The sequence below is a fragment of the Lagenorhynchus albirostris genome, chromosome 4, assembly GCF_949774975.1.
Source record: "Lagenorhynchus albirostris chromosome 4, mLagAlb1.1, whole genome shotgun sequence".
NCBI classification, from domain to species: domain Eukaryota; kingdom Metazoa; phylum Chordata; class Mammalia; order Artiodactyla; family Delphinidae; genus Lagenorhynchus; species Lagenorhynchus albirostris.
This window is the reverse complement of record NC_083098.1, coordinates 45,405,513-45,423,353: the sequence shown is the minus strand read 5'-3', so window position 1 is coordinate 45,423,353 and position 17,841 is coordinate 45,405,513. Positions and strand designations below refer to the sequence as shown.

Genomic DNA, 17,841 nt, shown 5'->3' with positions numbered 1-17,841 from the left:
TTCTGGTGCAAGTTTTGATAACCCGAAAAAAGTTTAAGAATCACTGTCTTAGACACTCTCATGACTATAGTTTATCCTGCATATGTCTGCATCTCAAAGGGACAAACAATGGTTAAGGACCACAGTTTTTTAGTTTTCTCATAATGGTAGAGAGTGATTGAAAACAAAGGTTAGGAATTGCATAGAAAGAGGAAAATCTGAGAGTTAAAGCAAAGAGGTATAGCTCAGCTGTATCGATTGAGCCACCTCCCCGACATCTTTGGGCAGTCTTCCGTCTAGTCTGCTTAGGGAATTATTTCTGATATAATAAGGATGTTAAGCAGAAGGGAGGATTGAGTAAATCAGTCTTTTCTTAAAAACATTTATGCTACAGAACAAGGAATAACTATTTTGCCCTGTAGTGGACAATCACTTTAGCTAAACATAGGTACTGTTGTGACTATTATATATTCAAATACACACATATGTACACACACAAATACAGTGCTTAACATAGTTCAATATCGCCTTCAAGGTCACCCCCTTCCACTCCCCCAGCCCCCACTTTTTTCCTGCTTTGCCAAGTCTAATGCTCTGCTATTGAGAATCTAACAGATAATATATCCTCAAAATGGTCCTCCTTACCTTTGTCAGGCCACAGAATGTTACGGTGTGGAAAAGCACTACTGGAAGAACAGAGCAACTGAGATATAGTTGGAGAAGCTTGTAAATGTTGCTTTCCTGAGTTATCTCTAGATCATTGTCGGCCCAAATAAATTTCCTATGCAAGTTTTGATAAAATGCATGCATGCATGCATACATTTTTTTTACATAGCTCTTTGTCATCAATAGTCAATTGTGTAATCGAAGTTATGCCCATAAAATATATCTTTTTCATAATTTTACAAAATATCTAAAAGAAAAAGTAAAGTGAGGTATTATGGCTAAAAATATATTTTAAGATTCAGTAGAGAACATAGTACTGATAGAGGTGCTAAAATTTGGACAAAAGTGTAAACTATATTTTTGGGTTTTTTTGTTTTTGTTTTTGTTTTTTGCGGTACGCAGGCCTCTCACCGTTGTGGCCTCTCCCACTGCGGAGCACAGGCTCCGGACGCGCAGGCTTAGTGGCCATGGCTCACGGGCCCAGCCGCTCTGCAGCATGTGGGATCTTCCCAGACCGGGGCACGAACCCATGTCCCCTGCAACGGCAGGCGGACTCTCAACCACTGCGCCACCTGGGAAGCCCTAAACTATATTTTAAAACAATTTGTATATTTTAAAACTTAATGAAACCATTGAAGTCATCTGTTTTGCGTTTCTTTTTTGTTCTTCTTGTTGTTTGGGTTTTTTTGTTTTGCATTTCTAAAGCCTATGTTGTTAGGTTATTGTAAGAATGGCAATATAAGTCTGCAGAAAGTATAGTTACAAAAATCTGAGAAGTTTAGTATATACAGTCCAACAGTATAGCTTGTAACTATCAAGGAAGATATACTGGACCTCTTGCTTTTTCTTGTATCCATTGCTTTCCCAAATCTAAGGTAGGTATAGGTCTTTACAAAGGGTAAAGGAGCTCCTTAGAGCTGTGTTGGTTACTTAAGTTGATAATAGAAAGGAGGACGTTTTGAGGGAAAGTGGAGAATTAAGAGAGGAATGAAAGGACACATGTTGATACTCTTGGTGTTTTGTTTTGTTTTCTTTTTTTTACCATAGCAAATGTAAGGTGCCCTGTCTGTCAGTGAACTACGTACTTCAATACAACTTAAAGTCTATAAGTTCTATGGATTTAATAAGGAGAACTAAGCATTGCTTGATTTTTTTCCCTCTCCAAACTCCCACTTGTGGATTGGCATAAAGTGAAAATTCCTCCAGTAATGCCCAAGCCTTCTCATTTAGGGTTTGGTACTGCATCATGCCTAAGTGAATGTCGAACAAATGTTGTCTGATGATGATGAGAATAATTTGTTGCAGGACGAATTCTCTTTATGCTTATGTACTGCATTTCTCACAGTGGTCTCAAGAGTCATTGGAAAATAGAATTCTTGTTTGAACTCTTACTGTCTAATTTTTGCCAATTACACTATAATAAGTTTTATATGAATTTTAAAAACTGGATTCATTTGGCAAAGTGCAAAATCCTCTAAACATAGGAATGCAATAGAACTGATTTTAACTGGTATATTTAAGAAGAATAACATGCACTGAATTTGAATGGTAAACTCAAGGACTTTCCAAAGATGTGTGCTGGGTTTAGGTGTTTTATGAATAGGGCTCATTCACTATATATTTACTTACTGTAGCTTTTACTAAGTAGCAGGATAATTGTTACTGCAGAGTTAGAGTGTTAGCATAGCATCTTGAAAATGTCTCTGTGTGGGATACGTTATGTGAATGTGCGTTGTCAAGTAGTTTCATTTTGGACTTTTGAAAGCATTAACTTCTAAATATTTTCTTAGTTTATTTTAAAAAATAAACAACTTGAAAAAAAAAATCACTAATTCCTTGGTGGTAGGGAAAGGGTGGGGGGAATGGTGTATTCTGCCCCAGGATATGCTTTGGGGAAATTACTTGGAATTCAAGGAATCGCAAGTGGAGCAACTTTAAAACACTTTGCTATAATGTGTTCTAAAAGGTAATTAAGTCTTGACATGTAAAGACATGTTAATGTAGTATTCTGAAAAAAGTTATGGAAGTTTTTTTCTTTCACAGTAGGGTCTCCTAATACATAATTTGCACTAGTTGAATATTTGAAAAAACTGTCTGGAACAACTACTGATACAGTTACCAAAAATTGTATCATCATCTCACTTTCACATCATTAACATTATATATCCTTTTCTTTCAGCTGGATATGTCAAGTGACCAGATAGCTGCCAATCTGCAAGCAGTTATCAGTGAAGTTTGTAGGCAAAGACCGCTGAATTTGGGTAAGTGGTTCCCTGGGGTAGATTTCCTTGTAGCTCTGTGATACTTTAAAAATGTAAAATATTAAGAAAACAATCCAGTTAATATGCAACTGCAATAGCAATAATATTTCCAGGGATTAAAGAAATACAACTTAATTCTCCAAAGGATTCCTAATGACCTTATTAAGAAGTTGTAGTTGTTTGGAGAGGAGACCTCTTTAACATTAATAAGGAATACATTGTGAAACCTTTATAAATTTCCACATTATTTCTACCGTTAAATGTAATAAAGTTTGGAAGAAAACTGTAACAGATTGCCTTAAACTTACAATAGTGTTTAAGCAGAAACTAAAGTCATTTATGAGATAGATGATTTTTTTTTTTTTTTTTTTTTGCGGTACGCGGGCCTCTCACTGTTGTGGCCTCTCCCGTTGTGGAGCACAGGCTCCGGACGCGCAGGCTCAGCGGCCATGGCTCACGGGCCCAGCCGCTCTGCGGTATGTGGGATCTTCCCGGACCGGGGCACGAACCCATGTCCCCTGCATCGGCAGGCGGACTCTCAACCACTGCGCTACCAGGGAAGCCCGAGATAGATGATATTTTGAAGCCAGACCATTCACTTTGTCACTGGTACTAGCAGTTGGCTTTCTTAAATCTTATTTATTTTAGAAAAGAAACAAGGTTTTTAATCATGTCACAAGAATCACTATTTATAAAGGGGGTGATTCGTGGAGAACAGTGAAACTTGATGTGGAAGCTGTGTCATAGGCTAGGAACACGTGTAGTACCCACTGCATTACCTGCCATTCACAGTCCTTCCTCAGGCAAACGTGTTCTCTTTCCGCTGGTTGAAAGCAAGAGTCTGTAACCCTCATTTGACTATGCACTTACAGGCTTACTATTATAGGAATCTGTCATGTTTCATTTTATAAACCAAGTGTATAATTAAAACACAATCTCACGTTATGTTTAACCTTCTTTGGGAGTTAAACACACTGATGAATAAATACCTCATTTGTTAATTCTATTGTGCTAGATATGACCATAGTACTTAGTGATTGTATGTGTATAGATTCTTCTCTTTCATGGAGAACTTTGTTTTGAGTATAGGAGCCTCTGAACCTATATCAGGAGTAGAATGATGAACAGTAAATCTCTAAAAGCAATGTAGTTACCTTCTCTTTGCCATTTTAACTGAGGGTCCCTTAACATTGTTCTTATGAAACGCTTTTTAATTTTTAAGGAATTTTACTAAATGTTTGGTAACACAGAGTTAGCATCTGTGCTGTTTTAAATAAATATTTAGAATCTTGCCATCAAATGTAAATATCATCACCTGTTCCCTTTACTGTTGACTTTGCAATGAAATAAATTCTAGGTGATCACCTTCTGAAAGAGAGAAATGAATTATTAGTGAATATGTGTAGTTCCATCTGTAAATCTCTAATATACTATGGTACAGCTAGTTTGTCTTCTACTCTAGAAATGAAGCGATCTTCCCTTTGTTATAATTCAAAATAATAGTTCAGTAATATCAGTACTTTTCAAGTGAAAATATAACACGAGTCCTATAAAGTTTCTTGTTGTATGTTTGTATTTGCTCATTACGTATCTATGGAATAAAATGAAAATTGATTCTTATTTTTGTTTTCAGGACCCTTTGTGGTACGTGCTTTCCTTCGAAGTTCAACAAGTGAAGGTTTGTTACTAAAGATCGAGTCATTATTGCCTAAAGAAGTAGAACCCGAAGAAAGTGACAAAAAAGCTGCCTAAATGTGTTACATTGAGAAATTATTTTCAGTGGATCAAGAAACAACAGAGAAAATTAAAAACTGTTTAATTTCTAAGTTTGGTGTCTTGTTATTTCTTGATCATCATACTTGAAAGTAAATTTTAACACTGGAAAATCTTATAATACTTTCAAAACTAAGAAAATAAAATTTACTCTGTGTCTGAACCTAACTTTTAGATCATGTTAAATTTTCTTTCTTAGTATTCAGATTCTACAATCTGATAATTATAGCAGCAATTTCTAGCTTAATAACTTTCCCTTGAGAGTCATACCATCTGAGGGAAAAGTAACATCCTCAGTTCCCATAAGACAGAGAATGGCAGAGTCATGAGCTACATCACAAATATGACTATTTTCTGAAGAAAAAATATGGAAAATCTTCATTCTAATAATTCCTTAATGTCTTTTGTGATAGCATGAATATAGAAAATGATTAAGCCCTTAAAACAAGTGGGTGGAAAATTTTTTTTCTCTTAGGAATCAATTTATAGTATTTGTATTTTTTTGTAATAAGAATATTGTATATTTATTTATTTTTTAAAATATTATATATTTTAATGGTGCTTTGTAATATACAAGGCACTGTGTATAGTGTTTTTATATACTTTATTTGATCCTGAATTCCTCTGCTTAATAGCAAGTTGTTAGTGTTTGTTGAATGAATATCCCATGAGGTAGATAAAACAACTTAATTTATGGTTGAAGGATCAGGCTGCCAGTTTGCGTACTGGTGTTGGTCCTTAAGTGTTTACTGGTATGTGACAAAACAAAAAAAATAAGGATAATTTTGTCATGCAGTTGCCAACTGTCCTTTCTTGGGAACGATTTCTTTTACTCTGAGACTGTCTTCCACTTTTTTTAGGGGATGTTCAAGGGCTTTTTCTTATATGAAAAAATAGTCCTGATAAATTTGTTGGTGGGTTTTAATAACACTCACTTTGTAAAGAATATTTTGACGGCTCCATATAGGTCTCCCCAATTGTTTTTGAAATTTTAGTGGTCTGACAAGTCCAAAAGACTGTGAACAACCATTGTACTCCACTAAGCCTTTTTTCCCACAGGAAAATTAAAATTTAAGGGCTGTTTACCAAAAGCAACTGTAGCATTAACTATAAAACAGTAACAGCAGTTACCTTTTATTGAGTGCCTACTACTATCTTATGCTTTTTATGCATTCTCTCATTTCATCCTCGCAGGAGTTTAGTAAGAAGGGCGGTACTCTCACTTTACAGTTAAGGAAATTGAAACTTGTGTGAGGTCCTCTAAGTGGCAAACTAAGATTCAAACCTACATTTGTCTGATTTTGAAGCCTGTTATCTTAACCATTAGGCTATTTTACCTCCTTTTTATGTGTTCTAAGATAAACTATTTAACCAATTTTAAATTTTTAAAATATTGAATAATTACACTTCGGTTTCTCGGTATGTCTAGCTATGCGGTTATGGCACAGTGATGTGAAGAAAGTTGAAATAGAAGGGTTGGAGGAGTGGGATGAGAAAAAAGCAGTGCAGGATGGAGAGAAAAAAGATATCTACTTGTTTCCCACATTTATGGTCTTCTGAAAGTATACTGATGGTTATTTAAAGACCCTAGATCACAGAGTAGAAACTCTATTACTGTATTTGTGGGTTTTCTGATTAATAGAGTAAGTATACTCTTATTATAGAGAACTTTAGAAACACTAATAAATATAAAAAAATAAATCACTCAGAGTCCTACTACTCAGATAACCAGTATTAATATTTTGGTGCTTCCCATTATCTTTTTCAATTGACAGAGAATGAGAGACAGAGAAACAGAGGGAACATGTACGCACATGATGTTATATAAAGTAAGCATTTCCCCATATTATTTAAAATCTTAAAAGCATTTTAATGATTGAGCAATATTTCATCCTATTGATGCTCTAATTTATGGAGTCAGTTCTTAGTTTTGGCGCATTTAACTTGCTTTCAGGTCCCCCTTAACCTTATTATTTACAATACTTTGGAGAAAATCTTTGAGCATAATTTAGTTTCCTCTATATTTCTAGAACTGACCTTCCTGAGTTAAAAGGTATGATATGGCTAAAGGTCTTAATTATGTCTTAGAAAGATACCTTTCTGAGCAGAACAAAGGAACAAGGAAATATGGTTGGAAAACTTGCTCTGGGCAAGAGCATTCCAGGGTCTTATTAACTGGCCTATGACTAAATTATTCCCTAACCTTCCATTAGAGCGTTTTTCCTATTGGCTAACTAGAACTAATGTTGAGTGTTCATAATGGTATATGCTTCTGGAAAAATAGTAGAATTGCACTAGATTACTCTTCACATAAACCTCTCTCTTTTGTGTTATTAATGTATTTTCTTCTTAGAAAACAGTAAATTAAAATCTTACATTTAAAAAGTAAAAAGTTTTAAATAATTATGGTAAATATCAATACTAGTAATTCTCAAACATTAGCCTGCATCCAAATTACCTGGAGGGCTTGCAGGCACAAATTGCTTGGCACCAGTCAGCATCTGGGGTGGGCCTTGAAAATTTACACTTCTAATAAGTTCCTATTGCCAAACCCAATTCGTGCACCTCGTGCACAGTGAGGCCAAACAAACCAAAATGTTGGAGTTTGGAGCAGAGAAAGGTTTATTTCACGGGCCGAACAATGAGAATGGGCTGCTGGTGCTCAAAAAGCCTGAACTCTCCCAAGGTTTTTAGGGAAGAGTTTTTATAGGCAAAATGTGGGGGGAGGACTGAAAGGTGAGTGACCTTCCCCTGATTGGTTGGTGATGAGGTAACGGGATGATGTTCCACAAAACTCAATCATTAGCCTTCAGGTTCCAACGTGTCTGGGATCTAGAGCTTGTGCTCTGACTGAAGTTACCATCCTCTACCTGGGTGGTTTAGTTCCTGGAGAACTATCAGGTTATGTATAGCCCTTGAGGAGGAACCGGGACCCTGCCCCATCGCTGCACTGTTTCTTGACTGCCTTTCCTTTATTTCTGCATTCCTTCACTCTTCTGTTTGCATTTGCCCTCTGGAACTCAGGGATCATCTAGGAGGCTAAACCTTGTTCCTACAAGCAAGGAAGTGGAGGACAAGGAAAGGCTTTTGTCCACAGGGTCCTGCTCAGTTTCATTCGCAGGTGATGATGTTGCTGGTTCAAAGACTGTATTTTGAGAACCACTGATACTTACTAATGGATCTTTAAACCCTGGATAAAATCTCTGGCTTTGGTATCAGATTTAGTTTATTTTCAAATTTGACAGGTAATTCTTGTGCAGCAAGGTTGAGAATCACTGGTGTATGCAATTAACCAAGTTATAAGAGGTGAAAATTTTTTAATAAAAGTCAAGATTTTAAAAGACTGAGATGAAAAAAAAGATAATGCACTGAATTTAAGAGCCAGGACTAGTTTCTAGCTTCCTGGTCTATCCCTATGTGTAAACAATTTGAATTCCTATGGGAAAACAATTCAAAATCTGGGATCTTCTGTAAAACAAGGACATCATAAGGTGATCATCAATGTACTTTCTAACAAAAATTTTATGACACAGCTTTTGTAGTTGGCATTTCATGTTGTTAGAAATGATGTGATAAAACATTATTAATTAAAATTACTAATATAAACACACGTAAACATAAGTTTAATGGTATTACTTATCATCTTGTTAAAGACCAGAGGCTTGTGGTGGGATGGGGAGACCTACTCAATAGTGACTTTTTTTAATAGCAAGCAGTAATCGCAGTGTCCAGTAGGTGGCAATAGTAACCTTTCATACAACTTTTAAATAGTTGTGTACTTATTGGTAAATATTTGTTTTCTCATTTGACTATACAACTAAAATAGCAAAAATACTTTATAGACCCCTGGAGCTTTGTTTATTTATTTATTTTTTGTTCTGTTTTGGGCATGTTACAGAGGTTGCTTTAGTTGTCACTCTGCAATAATGCATTTTTAGAATTTAAAGAATTCGTTTCTGTTTTAACTTTTATTATAGAATTTTTTCAGATATACAGAAAAAAAGAACACCCATTTACTTACCACCCAGCCTCAGCAATTATCAACATTATGCTCTTGTTCTAGGTACATCTATCCCTTCCATCTACTTACCACTCCCTAGCTCGTCCTCATCCTTGCTAGAGTAATTAAAAGCAAATCCCTACAAAGAGTTTTAAGAATAATCAAGCTATAATTACAAGAAAATTTTAGGTCCATTTTTCAGAACCCAATGTTTTTGTGTTCTACTCTGGCCATTGAGGGCATTTAGGTTCTTTGGATTGTATTTTTCATGTAATAATGGGCAAAACACCTATTTCTAGTGCTTTGAGAACTTAAGAGTACATAGTAACAGAACTAGCCACAAAAGGTTGTATATAAATATCAATACTTTAAAAAATAAGAAGGAAGAAATTGGTATCTTAAATTTTTGTTTTTGAATCAAAATATGAAATTAGAAATGTAACTATTATAAGGGATAGGTTGAAATAATAGTTTTCATTCTGAAGGTATTGAAAGGAACAGAAAGTTTTACTATATTGCTTTATTTTTAAAAATAGAAGGACATTAAATAAATTGGGCAAGTAGAGAAAGGAAGAACACAATCAAAAATTTAAAGAAAACAATGACCCATAATTCCTTAAATAACTGCTTAACATTTCGTATACTTCCTTTTTTTTCTCTTCCCATGGGGAGGTCTCCTTTTTCTCCCTGAAATAACATGGTTGTGATCATGTTGGGTATAGGGTAGGAAGGGAGATGTCTTGGCTTTGGCAGTTTCCCACATCTCCAGCTCTTTAGTCACTTTTATTTGAAAAAAGCCAACCAAAAGCAATTTTCAAGTATTTGCTAAATGAAAGGTTTAACACTTCCTATATCTTGTCATATGTTGCATAAAACTTTATAGTATTGTTTCCTAAGTTGGTAATTACTTTAATGAAAATTAATTTATGTAAATTTTAAGTTGAATAACCCAGTGTTTCCCAAAGGGCAATAAGTGTACCAAGGAAGACAAAGAAATGAATTTTGATGGTAAGTGAGCCACATCTTTAAGGGTTTAGTATGTTTTACTATATTATAGGAAAATATAACTTGCACCTAAATGACCATGACTTCATGGGCATTGTTGCCTAGGATGACATTGCCTAGATGATTATTTGTAAAGTCTATTTAAAAATATTGTGTAAATTATGTAAATATATAAACTATATAAATGCTTTCCAAAGTGGTTATACAATTTTACATTCCCTCCAGTAGTGCATAAGGGTTCCAGTCTCTCCACATCCTTGTGAACACTTGGAATTGTCTGTCTTTTTTATTATAGCCATTCTAGTGAGTGTGTAGTAGTCATATATGTTTTAATTTGAAAATAAATTATTTTGCTGAGAAAGTGTTTGGGGATAAATGATAAAGTTTTAAATGTGTGCCATTTAGAAGATGGAGTATATTTATACTATGAAGCTCCAGAAGTAGAGGTAGGACTAATGTAGACTTTATAGGGAAACAAATTCTGGCAAAAAGTTAAGCAAAAGTTAAATACTATGGACTTTCTTGCAAAGTTGTAGTAACCTTTTTATTGAATATATTTACATCCAACTGTTTCAGTGTTTCCTCAGTTACAGTCAACAGAAATTAACCAGAGAAGAAATGTAATGTAAGGATATGTCGTGATTCACAGAATCTAAGGAAAAGTTAAACAACTGGTACTTGGAAAGGATAGGAAGCAGTGCAGCTTAAGGCATCTAAGTAGCAGGAACCAATGGACAGCTTCTTCAGAGAGCTACTGTCAAGATGAATTTGTTTTCTGACCTTGTGTCACTCTACTCAAGATTTAAATTTTAAGGAGAAAGAGTCTGTTTGGCCTAGTTTAGTTTACGCGCCCACTCCTTGGTCAGGAGAAGGCAGAATGGATAATCTCACCAAAACTGCATGCAGTAGGGTAGAAGAAATTGCCCAGGGGGAATATTGAAATGCCTTTACCAAAAGAAGGGGCTCACTGGGTGCTGGGCAGGCAAGACAAATAGATGCCCACTATACCACATCACTATCTCTGATGAATGACTAGGAGGAATTAATAGCAATGATAGGAGGGTCAACGAATCTCTAAGCGTCATTCATTCCTTGAATATTTATTAAATGTCTCTTCCTATGATTTCTATGAAATCAATGTATTTCTGTGAACTAAAAACATTTACTTTGTTACTCAAAGTATTTTTATATACATAGCAAATATTCTTTGAATGCAAAAAAAATGTTGCCCATTTATTTTTTGGAGGGGAGAAATGTCAATTTCATTTTATTAAACATAAATAGGAACACATGAACAGATGCCCATGGTAAAAAGTTTAAATCAGATACAGCAAAACTTCTATGATTCTCCCAATCAGCCTCCCTTATGGCTCCATGTGGATCTTCTATACTTGTACAAATTATGTTCCTACAGTTACAGTTAATTGCCTGTTGATATATGTAGGTTTTTCATATTTAGAAATAGATAGTATTAGCAAGTACTTCTTTAAGGTAGATTGCTAAAATAGTATAGTGGTTAAGAGCACAGACCCTAGGGACAAACTATAAGGATTCAAGTTCTAGCTCTCCTATGTAGCTGTATATTGTTGGTATTGCCCAGTAATTTTAAGGAAACTTTTTATTGACTTACAGCACAAATTCATAACTATGAACAACTTGATGAATTTTCCTAAAGTAAACATGTACCTAGCATATAGGTCAAGAAGTAGATAATACCAGTACCCCAGAAACCCCTTTGTTCCCTCCTTGAAAAATACTCCTCTTCAAGGTAACCACTATCATGACTTCTAAAAACATGTATTTGTTATTCCTCTTTTTGAACTTTATGTAAATGGAATAATAATTACCATATGCATTTTTTGGGGGAGGCCCAGGTTCACTCAGTATGTTTATGAAACTCATCCATGTTGTATGTATTTATATTTTATTAATTCTCATTGCTGTTTTAATATTCCATTGTGTGAATATATCACAATTTATCCATTCTGCTGTTGATGGACGTGTGGATTCTTTACAGTTTGAGGTATTACAAATAATGCTATTCTGAACATTCTTATACAGTTTTTGGGGGGAGATTTTAGGGATTTTACAAATAATGCTGTTTATTAACATTCTTGTTCACTTCTTTTGGTGAACATATGTATGCATTTCCCTTAGATATATACCTAAGAGCAGAATTGCTGGATCATAAGTTAGGTATATGTTCATTTATAGCAGATAATGCTTCACAGTCTTCCAAAGTAGTTGTACCAATATAACTTCCAACGGTGTGTGAGAGTTCCCACTGATCTATATCCTTGCCGATAATTGGTTTATCTTTTTCATTTTAACCATTTTGCTGAACGTGACGTGGTCCAGTAATTTTTGAAGAATGTAAAAATCCCATTAGTGGGGAAGACAGAATGTAGGGTGTCACTCCCCAGTGACTGAAGTTGGCTCTGAGGTCGGGCAAGGCCCAGGCTGGGCAGACCTGCCCTAGAGGTGAGGGGTTGCTGGCATGTCAGCACTCCTGCCCTTCTTCATTACCCTCTCTCTGTATTGGGGCCCACATGCCCTTTGGAAAAAGGGATCACCTGAGAAGCACAATACAAGGGCTTGTCCCTTGCATCTGGGCTGGTGATCTGGGCAGAGGCTGGGACAGGAGCCACAAGAGTCAGATAGTTTTCCCAGGAGAGGCCCAGTGCCTCCCTCCTTCCAAGGGTCACCACCTTCCTGGCTCCTCCTGCCTTGTGCCCCCTCAGGCCTTCCAGCCCCTTGTACCTTTACTGCTGTTTGGTTAAAGCCTCTATTTTGTTCCCCCCCCACAAAAAATTATCAGGTGATCTAGAGTTTTATGGGATTTATAAAATAACTTTTTCTTTAAAAAATTAAAAGAGATGGAAGAAATCTGTTATTCTCTGACTCCAACAAGTTCCTATCTTCTGGGGAAAGGATTAATTTGGTTTGGATTATCCTATGTAATAAAGGGCCCTCCATCAGACTCTAGAACCTAGTTTTGAACATTACCCCTTCTTTATATCTAAATCCCATGTTTGGTAAAATTAGGTGTTTAAGGTTTTAAAATTATTGTTCCTGGTATATTATGCAATTTCAAATATTAGTACTCTTACCCTAGACTGGAGACTGCAAATACCTGGCTCACATTTTGTCATCCCTTGTTTCCAACCAGGCAGACTGTGACAGATGACGTGACTCACAGTATGTTCTCCCACTGATTTCTATGTGGTCTCAGATTTTTTTTTCTCAGTACAGTGCTCCACGTAGTCACACTGTTGAATAGAAGTGTGATGGAAGATTAAAACACTCTTTTCATCTTGTACCTCAAGGTACAAGGTGATCAGCTGAGTCTTAAAATTTTCTTAAGTATTGCCATTGTTGGTTGGCCCTATATTATACTGAGAGAAATGTGACTCATTCTTAGAAAGCTGTCATTTAAATCTATTACTTAGTCATGCTAACTGAGGAGCTGGCTTACTTTTATTTTATTCTTGTTTAAAATTTTTTGTTTTCCTTTCTATTTTAATATTTAATTGATTTTTGTTTTCTTTTGGACTAGGAAAAATTCTGAGAAGTTTGCTGCAGCTTCATAGGTCAAAGTAAGTTAGGGGAAATGACTTGAAAGAGGAGGAAAGATGATGCAGATACAGGGTTACACGTGAATACTGACAGTTTGGGGGTTAGGGAGACCTTTAGAGGCCTCTGTGGTTTGGGAGTATATTGGTTATGGTGTGATATATATTGATTATAGCTTGCCACTTGAAATTAAAATTAAAATTAATTTATGGTAGTGAACTACAAAGTAGCATTTTTCAAAGCGATATGTTAGAGAATAACTTGCTTCTTTAAAAATTTTGACTATGCTAAAATGATAAAGCTGATGATTAAAACCTAAGATGAGAGATAATTAAAACCTGAAGGGAATCAAGACAGTATGGTACTGGCACAAAAACAGAAAGGTAGATCAATGGAACAGGACAGAAAGCCCAGAGACAAACCCACGCACATATGGTCACCTTATCTTTGATAAAGGAGGCAGGAATGTACAGTGGAGAAAGGACAGCCTCTTCAATAAGTGGTGCTGGGAAAACTGGACAGGTACTGAGAGTAGAGATTAGATCACTCCCTAACACCATAAAAGTATGAGATTAGATCACTCCCTAACACCATACACAAAAATAAGCTCAAAATGGATTAAAGACCTAAATGTAAGGCCAGAAACTATCAAACTCTTAGAGGAAAACATAGGCAGAACATTCTATGACATAAATCACAGCAAGATCCTTTTTGACCCACCTCCTAGAGAAATGGAAATAAAAACAAAACTAAACAAATGGGACCTAATGAAACTTCAAAGCTTTTGCACAGCAAAGGAAACCATAAACAAGACCGAAGGACAACCCTCAGAATGGGAGAAAATATTTACAAATGAAGCAACTGACAAAGGATTAATTTACAAGCAGCTCATGCAGCTCAATAACAAAAAAACAAACAACCCAATCCAAAAATGGGCAGAAGACCTAAATAGACATTTCTCCAAAGAAGATATACAGACTGCCAACAAACATATGAAAGAATGCTCAACATCATTAATCATTAGAGAAATGCAAATCAAAACTACAATGAAATATCATCTCACACCAGTCAGAATGGCCATCATCAAAAAATCTAGAAACAATAAATGCTGGAGAGGGTGTGGAGAAAAGGGAACACTCTTGCACTGCTGGTGGGAATGTGAATTGGTTCAGCCACTATGGAGAATAGTATGGAGGTTCCTTAAAAAACTACACATAGAACTACCATATGACCCAGCAATCCCACTACTGGGCATATACCCTGAGAAAACCAAAATTCAAAAAGAGTCATGTACCAAAATATTCATTGCAGCTCTATTTACAATAGCCCGGAGATGGAAACAACCTAAGAGCCCATCATCAGATGAATGGATAAAGAAGATGTGGCACATATATACAATGGACTATTACTCAGCCATAAAAAGAAACGAAATTGAGCTATTTGTAATGAGGTGGATAGACTTAGAGTCTGTTATACAGAGTGAAGTAAGTCAGAAAGAGAAAGACAAATACCGTATGCTAACACATATATATGGAATTTAAGAAAAAAAAATGTCATGAAGAACCTAGGGGTAAGACAGGAATAAAGACACAGACCTACTGGAGAACGGACTTGAGGTTATGGGGAGGGGGAAGGGTAAGCTGTGACAAAGTGAGAGAGAGGCATGGACATATATACACTACCAAACGTAAGGTAGATAGCTAGTGGGAAGCAGCCGCATAGCACAGGGAGATCAGCTCGGTGCTTTGTGACCGCCTGGAGGGGTGGGATAGGGAGGGTGGGAGGGAGACGCAAGAGGAAAGAGATATGGGAACATATGTATATGTATAACTGACTCACTTTGTTATAAAGCAGAAACTAACACACCATTGTAAAGCAATTATACCCCAATAAAGATGTTAAAAAAATTAAAAAAAAAAACCTGAAGGGGATAAAGAAGGAAGGAAGGATGGATGAAAAATAGAAGAGTTTGGTGATATAGATGAAACCAGGAGATAAGTTTTAGCAGTAGTAGTTTATGCTAATGTCATATTCCCGGCTCCAACCCTTACTAAGTATGTTACCTTGAGCATTCACTTGCCTTGTGAGCCTCAATCGTTTTGACTATAACACAATCATAAGAAAGGTCACCTTTATTAACTCAAAGTGTTGTGAAAACTACTCAGGTAATGTAAATGAAATTATTTTATAAAACGAAGGTACAATCAACTGCTGTCATCATAAATACTAGGATAATATGTGAGCCTCAACATGTAAATAGCTCAAACTAGGTTAAAAAAACAATTCTAGCTTTCCTTTTCTGCCCATAATGGAATAACATATACCAGACTTGCCCTCTACCTGTGAACAGCTAGAAAACTGGACAGAAATATTTGAAGCTACTGTTTGCTGACCTTTGAAAACATGCAGTATGGGTGTGTGTTCTCTGAATGGATGGAAACAAGTTGTACAAAAGCCTCAGCATTCTGCCTGATGTCACTTTCCAGACCCTGCACAGGAAGAGGGAAACCAAGGAAAGCATGGTGGTCTCTTTATAGAAGTCACTGAGATCAGATTTGGGGGAGGCTGTGGCAGCTTCAGTTTGTGAGGCATGACACCAGAGATGTAGGCGCTATGCAGGGAAGCTCCAGGACACTGCAGGAGGGTTCATTGAGACTTCTGTTCTGTGCTAAGATGGGCCTGCATAGATTGAAATGCCACAAGGCTAGACTAAATGCAATTATTGGGGAGCTTTAAGTTGAACAATTCCCAGAACTTATATGTGGCTGAGAGACATTTGAGTTTTGACCACCAGAGTGGCAAGACATTATTGAAAATCCTGGGCATTCAGTAGATACCCCAGAATTGTGCCTTCAAATAGGGCTAAAAGAGCTCTAGAGTAGAGGCTACTCTGGACCACCAATAACACTTTAAAAACAACCTCAGAAGGATCAAATTGACTGGCAAGGAAGTTAACTGCCTGCCAAATTCAACACTCTCTAAATGCAGAAAACAAAATCCAAAATTTTAAAAACATAACTTTTATGGTGTCTGGTACCCAATAAAAATTATGACATGCAAAAAGGAAGGAATATGTAAGGAAGAAAATCAGTCAATAGAAACTCAGAAATTATGGAGATGAATTAAGTAGCTGAGAGGGCTTTAAAACAACTATAGTAAATATGTACACATATATAATGAAAAACACGAGCATAATGAGGAGAGAAATGGAAGACATTAAAGAAGGCAAAGGGAGCTTTAGAGGTGCAATGCAATTTGGAAATGCAGTATCTGAACGGAAAATTCACCAATGGATTAACACCTATAGCCACTGCAGAAGAAACATGACTTAAAGATACTGCAATAGGAACTATACAAATTGAGGTACAGAATGAAAATAGTAATAAAAGACCAGATCCTCAGTGATCTGAGGAATATTCAAAGTGATCTAATGTACGTGTAATTGGAGTATCTGAAAAGGGCAAGGGAGTGGAGCCAGAAAATATATATTTGAAGTAATAATGGTTTAATTTTTAACAAACAGGATGAAAACTATGATTTCTAAATCTAAGTAGACGAACTTCAAGCAGGATAATTGAAAGGAAAACCATTCTAAGGCATATCATATTCAATTTGTTGAGAACCAGTGGTAACATAAAACTCAAAAGCAGCCAGAGAGAAAAAGAAACATTAAATACAGGGGTACCAAGATAAGAATTACTGATTTCTTGTCAGAAATAATGCAAGCCAAATAGGGAATGGAATGATAACTTTAACATGCTTAAAAAAAAGTTAATGTAGGGCTTCCCTGGTGGCGCAGTGGTTGAGAGTCCGCCTGCCGATGCAGGGGACATGGGTTCGTGCCCTGGTCCGGGAAGATCCCACATGCCGCGGAGCGGCTAGGCCTGTGAGCCATGACCACTGAGCCTGCGCGTCTGGAGCCTGTGCTCCGCAACAGGAGAGGCCAGAACAGTGAGAGGCCCATGTACCGCCAAAAAAAAAAAAAAAAGTTAATGTAGAATTCTATGTCAAGTGAAAATATCCTTCAAAAATGAGAGAAGCATAAAGACTTTTTTGACAAATAAAACACAGAAAATTTATTTCCAGCAGACCTGAATTACAAGAAGTGTTAAAGGAAGTCCTTCTAGAGGAAGAAAACTGATACCAGTATAAACCCAGTTCTATACAAATGAATGAAGAATGCCAGAAATGGAAAATTTGTGGGAAACTATGAAAAATGCTTTTCTGATTTTTATCCTTTCTTTTAAAAAAATTACCTTTTAAAAGCAAATGTAATAACAGTGTATGCACCATTGTAAAGCAATTATACCCCAATAAAGATGTAAAAAAAAATAAAAAAAAATAAAAAAAAAATAAATAAATAAAAAAAAATAAAAAAAATAATAAAATAAATAAATAAAAAAAAAACTCAGATCCATGTAATGGAAGAGGGTGTAGAAGGAATAAATTAATATGAAATAAAACAAAAAAAAAAAAAAAAAAAAAAAACAGTGTATGGTGGGGTTTATAACAGTTTGAAGTAAAATGAAGGAAAATAGCACAAAGGTTGGCCTGGTATATACTTATACTTGGCTTATTTCAGTT

General features: G+C 35.9%; 1 protein-coding gene across 6 annotated transcripts in view; it reads left to right on the top strand.

Moving 5' to 3' along the window:
- MRPL1 (mitochondrial ribosomal protein L1) overlaps window positions 1-17,538 on the top strand; it is a 101,261-nt gene extending 83,723 nt beyond the window's left edge. The window contains exons 8-13 of one of the 6 annotated variants that reach the window (XR_009540282.1): window positions 2,825-2,906; window positions 4,540-4,584; window positions 6,455-6,508; window positions 9,645-9,687; window positions 13,241-13,280; window positions 17,347-17,538. Coding sequence is in view for 2 of the 6 variants with exons in the window: in XM_060147975.1 (XP_060003958.1) it covers window positions 2,825-2,906; window positions 4,540-4,658 (201 nt within the window). In the remaining 4 variants the exon portion in view is untranslated. Of the gene's footprint in view, window positions 1-2,824; window positions 2,907-4,539; window positions 4,752-6,454; window positions 6,509-9,644; window positions 9,688-13,240; window positions 13,281-16,780 lie in introns of those variants that run through there. The other 5 variants (XR_009540281.1, XR_009540280.1, XR_009540283.1 and 2 more) reach the window with 5 other exon arrangements.
- Window positions 17,539-17,841: the final 303 nt, after the last annotated feature.